This window comes from Lipotes vexillifer, unplaced genomic scaffold, assembly GCF_000442215.2.
Source record: "Lipotes vexillifer unplaced genomic scaffold, Lipotes_vexillifer_v1.1 scaffold818, whole genome shotgun sequence".
Taxonomy (NCBI): Eukaryota; Metazoa; Chordata; class Mammalia; order Artiodactyla; family Lipotidae; genus Lipotes; species Lipotes vexillifer.
In genome coordinates this window covers 700,051-716,052 of record NW_006771890.1, presented here as the reverse complement: position 1 = coordinate 716,052, position 16,002 = coordinate 700,051, and the positions used below count along the sequence as shown (strand labels likewise).

At 52.1% G+C, this 16,002-nt stretch overlaps 1 protein-coding gene across 3 annotated transcripts in view; it reads right to left on the bottom strand.

Moving 5' to 3' along the window:
* CACNA1D (calcium voltage-gated channel subunit alpha1 D) overlaps window positions 1–16,002 on the bottom strand; it is a 322,182-nt gene that overhangs the window by 42,989 nt on the left and 263,191 nt on the right. For all 3 annotated transcript variants that reach the window (XM_007447228.1, XM_007447229.1, XM_007447227.1), the window contains 3 exons: window positions 15,488–15,646; window positions 14,082–14,192; window positions 5,623–5,706 (listed from right to left, as the gene is read on the bottom strand). In XM_007447228.1, the coding sequence (XP_007447290.1) occupies window positions 5,623–5,706; window positions 14,082–14,192; window positions 15,488–15,646 (354 nt within the window). The remainder of the gene's footprint in view (window positions 1–5,622; window positions 5,707–14,081; window positions 14,193–15,487; window positions 15,647–16,002) is intronic.

Sequence of the window (16,002 nt, the reverse complement as noted above, 5' to 3'; positions counted from 1 at the left end):
CACTCTTTCTGGCCAGGACCTGGCCCAAGCCTCTTCTGCTGGCCCCTCCCTAGCCCACGCCAAGTCTGACAGACCTTTTACACTCCCCTTATGACATGAGAAAGCAGCCAAACTGACTTTTGAAGGGCACATCTCTTTTTCAACTGCTATCTTTGAAGTATGACAAATCTTGGCCTATGAACCTGAAACCATGGGTAGTCTTTTGCTCAAAAAAAATCAAAGAAGAGGAAAAGACAGCATTTGTGGAGGGACAAGGCAGCACAACATGCAAGAAAGGAAGGACAGAGCAAATGGCACACCAGACTGCGTGCACCCCCAGTGCAGCCTGTGACACCCCCCCACATGCCTCACTGGGCAGGGAGGACTGGGCAGGGGAGCGTGTCACTGGTAGCACCGGGGGAAAGTACAAGTTGCCAAAATGTCTTACAAATGGAGGGACCCTGAGGATGGCTTTGCCTAAACTACAAACGCCAGCCTGATGGAAAGGGCAGGCCAGCTCTCACCCTGGGCCACCCACTGGAACTGCCTGGGGAGATCTTTTAACAACTCTGATGCCTGGCTCTCACCCCAAAGCTTCTTACTTAATTGATCTGGGGTGGCCCCAAGCTCTCCCAGGTGGTTCCAACATACAGCCAGAGCCAAGAGTAGCAGCCCAAGGCCAGGGTAAAGCTGGGCCATGTCTTCAGCTGGTCACCCACACCAGTTCATTCCCTTTAGGTCTGGAGGGGCCACACAGAATGCGACCACCAGAAAAGCCCATTCAGGCTGTTACAGCTAAGCAATGGGCTCCTCCGGAGTTGATGGGGTTTCAGTACTCAGACGGATGCAAAGAGAGTAGCTGCCATACCCACCTTCCTTACAAGGGGTGGGTGGAGGAGGCTCAGAAACACAGGGAGCTGGTGAAGGGTGGAAAAGGACCGTGAGCAAGCTGCCACTCCTGGGATCAACCGCAGGACACCCCCAGAGGCTGTGGGACTAGGGAAGGTCTCACTCCCCGGGGAGCTTTCCATTGACAGCACTAGGGGCTGAATGATGTTTCAATAGATGGAATTCCAGTGTCATCCCAGGGCCTTGGACTAGATGACCTCGGTAACTCCTTCCCGAGATGCCACAGTCTTCATCTGGAAACCCTACAGGGAAATGGACCCTCAGCCTTAGGAAGCCAAACTATGTGCCAGAGTCTGGAAAGCTCCTTCCCACAGGGCTTCCAAGCAGGCTCTTGCCATGTAGGCTCTGGGCCAACCCCCTGCAACTACGGAAGGCAAATGAGCCCTGAGTTTCCCAGGTGCAAACGGATCAGTCTGCATTTATGCATTAATTCCCATCTCTTCCTAGAAAAGCTGAAAGGATGCAGTTTTCCAATTCAGACAGGAAGCAAACCAGTTACCCTGAGGCATCCTGGAGAGTTCTTGTTGGGGAGCCTCTCTCTGACTACTGACCTGGTATGTAATACCTCTGGGATGGAAGGCTTCTGTATTTGGGATTGCTGAGTTCGTCTCCAGAAACCAGCGACCTGGTCCCTAGAAAAGGGTTAGCATACAGCATGGAGGGCTGAACAACCTGGCTGTGGATTTAGAACAAGAGGCTGGGTGTAGCTGTGGGCCACCTGGTCCACCCCGGGTACACGACAAGTCAGGGACAATTCTTCGGTCCCTGGGAGTGACCTCCCTACTGACTTTGTACATGCTCTTAAGTAATAACAATGCAGACATTGCTGCTAGGCAAGTGTTTTGCCTCCCCGCCAATAATGATAATCGGAAAGACTAAATGTCAGCAATAGCCATTTCCCAGGTTAGGGAGAATATGATGCTGGATCATTTCTCCATTCAAGGAACAAACAGGCATCGAGGAAGGGGCAAAACCGAGCCTGCCGGTCCTCATCTGACATTTTAGCAGCTCGATGACATTATGCCCAACTGTGATGAAGACAAGTCCACGAGAGCTATCAAACCATGACCGTGGCAGGGTAGGGGTCATGGGAGGGGGCGGCAGGATGGAGAGGGCCAGGTGAGCATGCAAGCAGGACAACAGAAAGGGCCATCCAAAATGTTTCTGCGGAGAATACAAACGCAAGCCCAATTTCTCATTTCCAGGCCACATCGTTCATTCTTGAAGACTATGCTGCCGTGTCACAGAGCCAAGCGTGACTGACCAAGATGGCCCCAGCTCAGGGCCCAGGCTGGAGACCACGATATAGGGCACAGCAAACAATTTAGATGACCACGACCCACAGCACTCCTGTGCAACTCAGCGAAAACCAAAGGTGGGGAAGCCAAAGACAAGTATACAGTCTTTCGAGTGCTTTTGCTTTAACAACGACTTCACCGTATATATGTTTATATATACTTGCCGCTACAATTTTCTAAAAACAAAACCAACATGAAAATCAGTTAGGCAACAGAAAAGAAAGGGCAACAGAGGTTGGGAGAGACAGCACAGCAAGTTAAGCATTGCAAAAAATGATGACTTATGGCAGCTAAAAACAGCCAACAACGGACCAAGAGTATTCATGCTCAGCTGAGTCAGGAGTGCGGGGGACAGGGCCGCCGAGGGAAATGATGTGTGTTGCTTCCCAGGGAATTCGGCATGGGGGCGGGGCGCGTAGAGGAACCACCGGCTACACTCAGAGAGTCATGTCACCAGAGGTTAAGGACATCCAGTCTCTCCTGTCTTTGTGCTGTGGCCTGAGGGTCGTAGATGCCCAATAAAGATGTGATGGAGGACTGAATAAATGAGAAGTTGGCCTTGAGCATCCCCTCTTCACTGAGGCCCAGCACAGAAAGGCTGAGGTCCCCTAAGGTGGTTTTCTACTGGGCCAGTGCCTTGAACTCGCATTGCTCCCGGCTCAGGAAGGTTTGGTCTCAGGCTCCATCTGACCAGGGGAAAGGTCACGTACTGAAAAACAGTACGAGGATGTTGACTGGTAGGGTTTTTGAGTCTGACTGAATGCCAGGGAAAGCCTGTATTATACAGAAACCCCAAAGCCAAATGCTAACTAAAAAATTTCGCGGGGGCTTTTATAGACCTGTGGCTTTCCTGACTGATGGAAGGTGAAGGCGGACATGTCTGTGACACTGCTGGGCAGGGCTGAACCAGAGGGAAGGCACGGTGGGCTCAGCCCCAGCACGCGGCGAGGCAGCCAGGAAGCCGCGCGTACCGTCGGCGGTGCACCAGCGCGGGGAGTCAGGCATTAGAGAGCTGGGCTGTCCGCTTGGTGAACAAACCCTGGCCACATCCTGGTGCCTAGAAGCTAAGCATGGACCCTACCACCTACACACCACATGAAGCACGGAGCGCTCCAGGGAGACCTGCTCAAATTGTCACTTATGATATTTTCACGTCCATTATAGACCACCTCTGACTTACGTAAGGGTCTGGTTCCAGACTGTTCACGTAAGTGTACTTTGATGGAGGCTGTAAGTGCTTTATGTGGTGAGATGATTAAGCGGGCAGATGTCTGGTCACAAACTCAGGAGAGAGCCCCTGGCAGCCCAGGGAGGGGCCTATGTTCTCCCATTAGCATCAGATTATTTTATAACCAAGTATAATTCACACATTATAAATGGCAATTTTATACCTGACTTGTGGAATATTTCACATAACGTGGAATTTATATAAGTCTGGGCTTATGGAGGTTGGCAGATCGATGTACCTAAGTCTAGTAAAATACCATTTCAGTACCCGGTCTTGGCATGAATTTGAGTGTCATGAGGCTTAACTCACACCCTCATGGACATGGTAATGTCTTACAGTTCATTTCGCTTATTATTACAAGGAAAATCTATATTTAAAATAATACCATTGTTATCTCCCTAACACTTTGGGAGTTTAAGCAAGTATTTTCACAAATATGCCTATCATTTTATCATTGCAATGTACCTATGAAGCAGGGAGAGCAGACATCATTCATCTCAGGGGTCCACGAGGGAACTGAGGCCCAGGTCCAGCCTAGCGCTGTCCTGCTACTCTACACTCCACAGTCAGCCTCGCCCCCAAAGTGGTGGCATAGATCTCATCATTCTTATTTGATACAGGCTGTCTGGGCACCAGGATGGACCATATGAGCCCGCAGGTGTCAGCCAGGCAGAGCGTGGCAACCCCTGCCCAGCCAGGCGTGGGGGGGAGGAGGGCCAGGTTGGCACCAGGCAGCAGGAAGCCAGCACAGCACGGCAGCCCACCCCATGCTCCACCTGTCCCTGCGAAGGGCTCCACACAACCTGGGCACCCACGGAAGCCTGCTGATGAACTGGGGACAGACCAGGTGGGCAGGGCCAGTTCTGCCCGCATCAGGCCCTCCCGGTCTGGGCATGGGTCAGATCTGATAGGGGCCAGTGGGAGGCGGTGCTCCCCTTCCTGCAGCCTCTGTATTTTGAGGAAGGTTCTCAGGATGCTTCCTAAAGGTTGGGTGGGGTGTTCACTCCACCTACCACTGCTCCTCAACAAAGGATTCAACTGGGTGCAACAAATGAGCGCTGACACCCTCTCCTAATATACACGAGGCCCTCCTTCCCCTGGCCCAGGGCAGCCTTCAATCTGCATCACTATTTGGGGAGCTAGGATAGGCATGTTCCCCAGCGTCACCAGTAGGGCTCAGCAGACACAGCGTACAGGTGAGGACACCCGCAGCGGTGGCCGCGTGCTCAGGGCACGGCTGTGGGGTTTCTCTCCTGTGCCCTCACAGACCCACAGTGGGTACCAGGGCACACGTTATGAACTCTGCTTTCCAGCTCAAAAAACTGAGGCACGAAGCAGCCAGGGGCCCTGCCAAGGTCACCCAGCTACTGAGTGATAATGTTCACGTACCCACACAATTAACTCCTAGACCTTAACATTTTAATAAGGTCTTCTTTAAAAATAATGTTTTCCTTCCAAAATGGCAATCCTACGTTTACTTCCCCACTCATTCAGGGGAAGGGGATGGGGGGCCTGGGGACGGAGGGAAGAGGACAAAATGCTCTTAGTCTTTTGAAGCAAATGTGTGCTTGAATTTCTAAAGTGTACAGAGATCCGTGGGGAGGGTTTCTGGTCTCCTCTGTGTTAGACTTAAGGAGGTTACAGGACACAAAATTTGCTACTTACATTCACTTCAGTTATAGCAATATCAACGACGCTACCAACAACAATTAAGGCATCAAAAGTGTTCCATGCATCAGTGAAATAGTGCTGTTAGAGCAAGCATTCAGAAGCCACAGAAGAGAGGAAGCACAACAGGAAAAAAAGAAGAAAAGGACAGTGTTATAAAAGGGGAACATTCTAGCATCAAGCCACCTGGCTACTTGAAAAATCACCCTAAAACAAACATGTTATAGGTACATCACTTCGGGTACTGCTTCTGACACAGCAAATAAAAACAGTCAGAGACGCCTATCTTGCCCTGCCTACTGCTGACTCGGCTTAACGCTGCAAAACAGTCAGTCCTCCAAAAGGTGATGTGTGTCTAAAGGCCTGGGGATCAAGCTCTACGCTAAAAGGCCTCTTTCCTGCAGCTCTTGTTAGAAAACTCCTGGTTTTCGATCAAGTACGACTGGGCTCTGTGACTTGTCCAGGTGATGCAGTGCAGGGCCGGGCGGGTGTGCAGACAGAGACAGGATGGGAGGTGGCCCCAGACGGGCACATACTCACGTCAGCTTCGCTGAGCGCCACGTCTACAATGCTGCCGATTACGATGAGGGAGTCAAACGTGTTCCAGGCATCACTAAAGTACCCCTGGACAGAGCAGGCGGGGGCAGATGTTTATGAGCACGTAGGAAGGAGAAGCCACGCTGACCACGTGGGGTCACACCCGGGCCCCGCAGCAACCACGGCAACCAGGGGGGGTGGGAGGACCAAAGGGAAGCGACCACACCATCCACCGGTGCAGAGGGACACGGGGTGGGGGCACCTGCATGTGTGAGAGAGGCCACGGGTGCATGGATCCACACACACACACCACAGACACACACACACACCCACACAGACACACCCACACAGACACACCCACACCCACACACACACACACACACACACACACACACACACACACACACACACACACACACACACACACACACACACACCACATACGATGCAGACCGTGGCCCTGGGCAGCACTGAAACAAGCCAAGTACCTGCAGGACAGAGCGAGGCACTTGGCGACCCTGCCCTGGCACCCAAGGTCACAACGCCAACCCCTCCCTAGCTGGGGGAAGAGAAGGCCCTCCTGCTCCTCGTATGGGGTCCCCAATCCCCTCCTTCTCTTCTTCCACGTCAAGACCACTATGACCGGCGTCTCACACCTTCTCACTGCTGTGCCCTTGAACCAAACCAGTATCCCTGCCCCTCCTCGACAGTCCAAGTACTGCAAAGGGTGTGCCCCATGGCAGGATGTCCTCACAGAGCTCTCGGTCTAAAGGGACACGAAGGCTTACAGGGAGACAGGCCAGCGATGCACGCCGTCTAAGGCAGAGGTGTGGCCTATAGGGCTGCGGGATCAGTGCACAGAAGGTCTCACGGGGGAAGGAGCGCTCAGGGATGGTGATGATGCTCGAGGGCTCCCACTGTCCCTCAGAGCAGCCCCTATCTCCTGACAGGCTCCTTTTTCCTCTCCAGCTCTGTCTTCCCTCCCCTCCCTCTGCATCCTCCAGGCTGAGCGGACTCCTTTCCATCCCTCAAACCACCACCAGGTTCTTGCCCACCTCCTGAGACCTCTGTGATCCCGGCCTCCCCACCCCAACTCTACCTGCCCACGTCCACTTGACACTCAGCTCAAATGCCAACGCCCTGACGGCGTGTTTTCAGATCCTCCTGACTCATACCTCCCATCCTGGGGACTCCGAATGTCTCTCAGGTCTTGATCACTGAATCTGGGGCCTCTGCCCGCAGGTCTACCCCATGGAAGACGCTCTGAGGATGAGGACTGTGCTGACTGCTCTGTCCCCTCCTCCACTAATCCCACCACCCAGCCCGGAGCCGTGAGCCCATACAGTGCTTGACACGTGGCAAGGCCTCCTCCTTCCACCAACTTGCACCCTCCTGGTCATGCAGCTCTGCCCTGTTCTTGTTATTTCAGGTCCTTGTATCTTGTTGAAGGTACAACATCCCTACGACTGTGACTTACAAATCTGTACATACATGGCATACATTTTGCATCCTCTTCTGGGCTCAGCACAGTAGGTGCTAAATTACTGCCTGTTGTCTCCTGATACCCCCCGCAGGAAGCCCTCAGTCGGAGGGGGTGGTGGGGAGAACAGTGCACGGAGGCTTCTGGTTGCAAGGTCAACGACTGTCTGCAAATCAACTGCATCTTTTCAACAAGCCAGGATGTGTTGTGGAAATAAAAATTCAGGTCTGAATCACATAAAAAGGGGCCCAGTGTGCTTACAACGGGGTACACTTAGTGCTGGATCAAGAACACCAGAACAGAAGGTACTTTGAAGTGTCAGGTCCCATGAATTGGTGATCAAGTGCAGGCCCAGAGGAAGCCACTGCAGAGCCCCAGCCTTTTATGACACTATGGGGAATGTGGACATGCTGGCTGTTCCAACAGCCGGAGGAGGGATGTTTGTTCTAATCACTGTTAATCACCGCAGGTGCATTTATGGGGGACCTGTAACGCTGACTTAGGGTTTGAGATTTTTTAAAAATTTCATCTTAAATAATGTAAGATTTTCCCAACCAACCGCCCCCGCCCCCTCCCCCCGCCATCTCCTCTCTCCTCCTCTCCCTCAATCGCAGCACCTCTCTCATAGTTACTCACCCTCACGGACTGACTGCCACCCTCCCAGACCCCTCTGTTAGCCCTCTAACAAGTAAACAAAAGCTCGCCTGCACCAGCTCTGATGATCCGTGATAAACGTCTAATGGGAGCGTCTGCTTAATAAAGACAACGTCTCACTCCTTACAGCTTCTCTTCTCAAGATGTGGGACTCTTGGCTGACAAAACAGGAGAGGCGGGCCACGGTGAGGACACGACTGGTGCCCCTCAGGAAGCCGGCTGTGCTGGTCAGAGAGGAGACCCAGAGCCTGCGCTGGGACGTAAAGGCACATTCCGCTTCCCTCCCCGAAGACAGCGCCAAACCAAAGAGTCAGCTGGATCACGTGGTGCGCTGAGCGCTGCCATTGCACCCGGGTTGTGAGAACACAGCGCTTGCTCTTAAATTATTTGCATCACTGCGAATGGTAACACACAGTGGGCTGACTGGCGGCCTGGCCACAGAGCGCGCTCTGAGGTGCAGAGCCTGTCCTCTTCCTCATGGATTTAACAGCAACTCAGAACCGCAGAGAGAATGGTGAGCCTTTCCCTCGCCTCTAGGGAGGAACTGATGCCTTAGAGACGCGTGGTCATCCGTAACAACTGGGGCTCTAGGGCACAGAGAGCAGTGAAGACCCACTGTCCCTCCTGTCCTGTCCCACACCACGGGCCCTGCCCCCCTTTTGCTACAGTACATCCTTTACCGGAGGCCAAGCCCACCACCATTCAGGGCACTGAATGCCCCTCTTACCTACTTGAGACTTTATTCCTGAATAGCTCCTCTCTCTGTGTGTGTCTCTGTGTCTGTCTCTCCGGAACGATCAGTATTCACCCTTGGATCGTTCCATCAGCCTGCAAACTATTCTCCAACTGGCCCATCCTGGCCCCCTGTGGTGTATAAAGTCACTTTAAATCAACACGATAGGGGCTTGATGTTTGGGGTCCTGGAACTCTTTGGTAATCTCATCAACACCCTCTCTGGAGGGTCCACTGCACTCACAGAGTTGTGCCCAAATTCTAGAGGGTTCCTGGACCGACACCCTCATCTAGGCGACAGGAGGCTTGAGTTGCTGCAGGTGGCTGGAATCACAGGCTCTGTCCAGATGGCTTGCTAGGGGTCCCAGGGAGGCAGAAAATGCCAGCACCCCCCACTTCTTCCCACATCCTGTTTCCCTGTTTCCCTGTTTAGTAGCCTCCTAGGTAATAAAATCACTGTCAAGTGAGTATGACTCAGCCCCACCCCTTTCCCATCAAAGCCACCCCAGCGTCTGGGTAACCAGAAGGTTAGGGCTTCCAGCACGGCACCCACCTGCATGCTCTCTCCACTTGGCCAGTCACAAGAGGGTCTCCCACAGCTGAAAGTGGAGGCCAGAGCCCCTCAGGTGGAACCAGCAGTCCCTACCAGTCTGGCCACAGTTGGCCCGTATTATTTTTTGTGCAGCCTCACCCATTTGAAAGGATCAAGCAAGTCAGCCACACGCAATAACACTTATTACTCGGAAACACTTCTGACTCCGGGAATTTAAAATCATAACCCAGACTAACGTGGGCTTAGGGCCAGGAAGCTCCCTTGTTTCTAAGAACTCTATCTTGATTGTCCATTAACATAATCTCCGGCTAGACTATAGGCTCCTGGAAGGACAGCTGGACCCCCAGCCAGGACAGACCATGGGCTTGGCACATGGTGGGCGGCAAGGTCTATGCAATGGAAACAAGAGAAGCAGCCCAAGTCCAGGATCTTTTCGCTGCCCGGCCTTTTGGGGTTTACTGAGGCAGCCGGATCACTTACCAATTTCTGCCAGGGACTGTCTGGGAAGCATTCGACCCAAGGGATGACCCACAGTGCCAGCTTTGGGTGGAAACTGTAACTGACAGCTTTCTAACCAGCATAAGCCTTTCCAAAGGTCAAGTGGAGGCTTAAAGAAAAATACATTCACTTTCGGCCACTCTGCTCTGCCCACATCTCCTGTGATAGAAAAGCCGGTAGTGCCTGATGCCAAGAGGCTGCACCCACAGGCTCATCCATCCATTCCTTTCTTCCTTCCACTACTTCCCATGGAGTAACCAGCACGTAGCAGGCATCGCGTGAGACAAACACAACCCAGCCTTGAGCAGCTGCGCATCAGCTAATGGAGAGGGAGACATGGGGGTTACTGATGTTGACAACGCACAGTGAGCATCTACCAGGAGCACATGTGAAGGGGAGAGCTGACTCTGGCTAGGCTGGGGGCACACTGTGACGGAGGAGCCCACATTCCAGACAGGCCTCAAAAGATAACAAGGTGGAAAAAGGGCTTCCAGACACAGAAGCACGTGCCATGGAAAGGTCCCGCATGGTAACAGTGGGGATGGGGTGCAGAGGAGGAATGGCTGGGAGCGTGCGGCCGGAAATGAGGCAGAAATGTAAGTGCGCTAGTGTCTGGTGCAGAACTTTGAATATTCGACTATGAAATTACCTTTTTTTTTTTTTCATACAACAGGTGGCACGGTCAGCTTTCAGTTTACAAAGGGAGTGTGTGGAAGATGAAGGGGGGCGCTGAGGCCAGAGGCAGGAGGTCAGCAGTCAAGGAATGCAAGAGGGAGGAGGGCCGCGGAGGCTGGGGTGAGACGAGCTGGCCACTGAGGCCCTGGGCGTGCATGCGTCTTACCAGGGGAGAAGGGGACCAGGAGGGAGCTCCGGGATACCCCGGCCTTGAAGGGATAGGCTGAGCCCATGAAGGAGTCTGACATCAAGTTCTAGTTAAGGAGAGTTAATATTTCCTCTCAAGCATTATTTGGCATTAAAATAAATCACTGAGATACATTTATGAGATATATATATATATATATGTGATCACTGAAGAACTGAAAAGATAGTGTCAAGGTTTCTTCCCAGGAGGTGCAGAATGTGCTCCAGGAAAATTGCTGGGGCTGATAAAGCAGCCTTATTCCTGCCAGGGACCATGGGGGAGGGAGTGCTGTCCTGGGAGGCGTATGGGACCAGGTGACCCAGTGTCCACGACACATCCGCTCTGCACAAAAGCACGAGGACAGCACTGAAGCACTTTCTTCTTTCCCCAAACCTAGTACCTCTCAACGTTTTCCAAGCTCAAGTGGCTAGGCAGGTAAATTAGACATTTTCAAGGTACAGTTGACGCTCGAACAATGTGGCTTTGAACTGTGCGCATCCACATACACATGGATGCTTTTCAAGCGTAAATACCGCAGCCCTACGTGGTTTGTGGTTGGATGGATCAATGGGTGCAGAGGAACCTCGGAGAGGGAGCGGCGGCTCTAAGCAATACTCAGATTAAGCCGCATGTTGTTCAAGGGTCAAGTGTAGAAGCGATCAAAATGCTTCGAGGTCTAAGCCTTGGGAACAAAGTGTGGCTCCCTGAGGAAAAGCCCACATGGAGGCAGGTACCGTACTCGAACAGGTGCTGGACAAGGCACCAGACGGGCGGCTTCTGGAAGCACAAAAAAGGAACCTCAGACAAAGCAGAAGGGCTCCTTAGACCTCCGGGAGCCAGTACTTTGGACAAAGCCCTTCTTCCACCTCCCTCCTTGCAGCAAGAGAATTCACTTGAGGAGTCCAGCGGCTGCCCCTTGGGAGTACTGGAGGGGAAGGCCAGGGGAACAGGACTTGGTTCTTATCTACATCACGGCCCACCTTTCAAAGCCCTAGGGCGGCTCAGTCGCTCCAAGTGCACGAGCTCGATGCCCGATGGGTGGGTCTTCCCTGGGGAGCCGACACAACCCACTGAGCAGCCTGCTTGCTCGGCCCTCAGTCCTTGTCTCTTTGGCGTCTCACCACCTTCCATGCTTGCCTAAGCCACACTCAAAACAACTTTTCTCCTGGAGTGATCCCACCTCCCCACCAGGGAAGCTCCCAGCTCGGACCACATCCCTCTAAATGTGCTCTCACTCAGGAGGCCCCCTTTACCAGTCAGGCCCTTGAGTATAAAAGGAGTCAGGTTCCTCCACTCCTTTGAACCCTTCCTCCTATGATGCCTTCTCATCTCCCAGGAAGGATTCTAACTTCACCCTCTGTATTTCTATTACAAAACAGCTGCGACCCTGTCTCTCCTGACAGATGCTGACAAGTTCTCCCGGAACATGCGCCCCTCACCGTGGAGAACACAGCCCCAAAGGACCCTGCGACAAAGCTCCCCAGGAGAGACAAAGACCTTCTGAGATGAAGTTTATGGGCCAGGTTCCCAGCCCTCTGTCCCTCTGGCCAACTCCTCACAGAGAGGCTTCCTTCTGCCACCTTTGCAACACGCCTCCTCAGCCCCACTGCCCCTCTGACGGGTAGGAGGGCCTCACTGGCTTCTTTGTGGGAGACTATTCGCCTGGCCTTGCTTTGCTAACACCAAAGAGGAGATAGTCAGGAAGCGTTTTAAGAAGAGCTTTGCTTCTTGGTGAAATGACTCTCTTCGGCTCCTCCAGACACACCGTCACAACACCAAATCCATCTGCTTCGCAAATGCAGTGACGGTGCCCCTCAAGCGTAGAGGCGCTGCTATTGCTGTTTTAAAGTTTCTCTCACTTGTAATCTGAGCTTGCCTTCTGCTGTGAAAATACCTTGTGGAGGAAAACTACGAAGCGGCACAATTTCTAGCGGAAATCACTCATTTAAAAACTCTGATCGATCAGTGCTGACTATAAGTTAGCTACTCATTTCCCCTCGGCCTCACCAGCCTGTTCACACGCCACTGAACTCCCCTCCCAGGTTTGGTAACAGGGGTTCACCAGACACAGCCGCTGACAGTGCACACGCAGACACACACGGACTCACACACATGCCGTGGGCAAATGTGCCTTCTCAGAGCTTAATCACCAGGCAGGGCAAGCATGGCGAGGGGATCTAGGAAATGTTGCATAGATACGTGCCACGTTGCCTTGATCAAGTGCTTTTGGAGTTCTTACTCTGCAACCTTTCCATCAGTCCAGACAAATGTTGATCAAGGACGGAAAGGGGAAAGGGAAGCAAACCAAAAATCTCAAAGGATATTCAGAAGAGTTTGGTGGGGGCAGGGAAGAATGTGCATGTGTGGAGATATGGACAAGTCACAGTAATTGGCATCTGGCCATGCAAAAATGCCAGGTTTGACTCCACTGCAATCACCCCGATCGATCACTTACAAGCGTCCTTTCTTTTTGGTCCACAAAGAGCTGATAAAGATTGCATAGGAATTAATTCAAATTAAAGATAGGAACAGTTCTAAATTAGCATTCCACTTACGGATGGAGTATGTGAAACCATCATTTCATAATCCGAGTCTTACTTAGTGTTGTCAGATACCTTACACCCTGATGAACGGACACTGGGGTCACTGAACTCATTCTCTAACTCTGATGGGTGGAGGCTTTGCTAGAAAAGAAACTGAGGGTCAAATGTCTCACAGCTCGGCCAGGATCCGCTCCTCCGTCTAGGGTTTTAGGACGAGGAAACATCACCACTTGATGATGGGGATGGTGGTCGTCATAGTAACAGTCCTGACACGTCTACAGCATGGGGCTACGTGCCGAGCACTCTTGTAAGCATGGCACACAGAGTGATTCTTACTCCTCCAAACTGCCCTATGAAGTAGGACTACTAGAGCCCTCATTCCATGGGTGAGGAAATGGAGGCACAGAGCAGTGTAGTGTTGACAACTTGCTTGGGGATTTGAATCCAGTCTGGTCCCAGAATGGTGCGTGCTCTTCGACACTATACTATCTGTCTCTTACGCTACAGATGTTGACAACTGTGGACTGGAGTCAGTCTGTCCTAAAGGAGACATAATACGCAGAGCAGTCCAACACAGTTTAAAATGCTCATGTCTTGTTTTGTCTTAAAGTCAAGTGAAATTTTTCTAAATTAAACAAACGAAAGATGGTAAGGCTGTGAGAGGTCTGCAGCTGGTAGAATTTTCCATAAAAGGTGAAAAAGATGCTGTAGACCAAGAACAAAGAAAACCAAAGTCTTTATGCTGGAAATGTAAAAGTAAAATCAGGGCCGAATTATTCCTGATGGGTTATGTGAAAACAATGTCTCCAATGCTCAAGTAATGAGGCGAGTTTCCTTGAGACAGTCTGACACACGCTCTTCTAGAAACAGAAAATCAGGTTTCAAAACAATCTCCATTCTGCAAATTCCTAATTCTCTCTTCTTCTTTTTCTCAGAATTGTTCTTGCGAGGTTTTGTTTTCGCAGATTTATTTTCTCATATGTACACAGATGCCCTCATCAGATTTTAACGTTCTCAGGTGATAACCTAGTTAACGGCCAGAACAATTCAGCATAATCCAATAACACAAGACTAACAGGAGGTGGGTGACTCTTTGGAGTGATTCAGCTACAGCCTTTGACAGTGGGTTCAGCAACTCACCTTAGGTTTAAATGCAATGACTTTCAAAACCATCTCGACAGTGAACACCCCGGTAAAGACCATGTTCAGGATGTCCATGGCGTCATTAAACATCTTGGACTGCTCGTAGTGCTGTGGATGGAAGCAGAGGCACGGTTCTCCGGGGTCCACTCCAGACTCGCAAAAGGAGGCTCCCCAGCCCACCACCACTGCAGGCATCCGTCCGCCTGCCAAACGGGCAGGGAGGCAACCTCCCCGGTCCAGCACCCTCTCCCAGTGATTCCACTGACCCTGCGAGGGCACGTGGTGGGCCCCCCACAAAGCGCAGGGGGCCCTGACAAGATGAGGGTGACCAAACGATGAAGGGGAAAGACATCCACTTCCTCTGCTCGGAATAAAGGGAATCCACCCTTTCTCCCAGCAGGGTTTCTACTCAGGGCCTTACACACCCACAGGTCTATGGACAAAGGCAGGACTCGGTTAGGATACATTATATGCCATTTAGGCCTAATATGCAATCAAAGGCACTGTTATCTTGCCTTCGTGCTTCTCCCTACATCAGCAGAGGGTCCTCATTCATAAGGAATTCGTAAATTTAAGGAAAGGGCCAGAAAACGTACCCTTGGCTGTCTTTACACTCATCTCCCAGACAGCACTGGGAGTTGGTTTGATTTGCTCAAGTTCTTAGAGCCAGTGGGAAACTGAATCTAGACCTTGGCCACTCTTGTCCTAGTGCAATATCCACTAGACAACGCAAGTGCTGGAAACGCTCACTATCAATACCGCTCTGTAATCCAATGTGGCCAGTTGAAGTGAGCTGCCTTCCTTGCCCCCAGTGAGCAAAGAGTCGCTGTCAGGCAGGTCAAACTCAGCACTCCACGGACCAGACGACTCCCCACTGCCATGCTGAGAGTGACTTGAGGACAGGAATGACACTCTGTGACAGGCCCAGAGCAAAGTGCCTGACACAAATTACCCAGCATACACTTTGTTTCCCACTTTACCAATCGACAAAGCCAGGCTCGGGGGATTTAAATAACTTTCCCCGGGTCACCCGGCTGCTAAGGAGTCAAGTCAGGATTGAAGACCCTGCCTGTTCATTTCCACACAGACAGAGCTTTAGTCCACAACCACTCCCTGGCCGCAGAAGCCCACAGTAAAGGTTCACAGGCCTGCAAGCCATGCTAGGGCTCCACAGAAATGTCACTTATGGTAACGCTGTACAGTCTCTTACGCAGAAGAGTGACTGTAAACTCCTGCCACGGCAACTCTTAGCCAGAATGGGAGTCTGGCCAAACTACAGCCCAGACTCATCAGATAATCAAACCCTTCCTCCTGTGAGGGGGCGGCATTCCACCCTCAGAATTCGGGGCATGGGGCTGCACCGAAGGCCCAGATGTGATCCACGCGGCTGTCTCCATTTTTACCTGCATGGCCAAGCAGAGTGTGTTGAGCATGATGAGGACAAACATCATGTATTCGAAAGGCGAGGAGTTCACCACGTACCAGAACTTGTACTGGTAGGGGTTTTTGGGGATGTATCTCCGCAAGGGACGTGCTTTCAAGGCGTATTCAACACACTGACGCTGCAACGGCAGAAAAGAGCAACGGGGATGCTGAGCACGTCTATGGAAGAAGGACACAGCTCTCGCCTGCCCCGAAAAGCTGGTGCGCACCTGCTGGGAGGGAGCAGGAGCGACGGGAGACGCCAGCGCAACCCGCACACGCACCACTCAGCATCACTGACAAAGGGCCCCCAGCTCCAGCACGTCATCTGGTCCTCCCAGCAGCCTTTGAGGGCAAGCAGGGCACCCAGTTTGCTTCCATTTCACTTATTAAAAGACTGAGGGGCTTCCCTGCTGGCGCGGTGGTTGGGAGTCCGCCTGCCGACGCAGGGGACGCGGGTTCGTGCCCCGGTCTGGGAAGATCCCACATGCCGCGG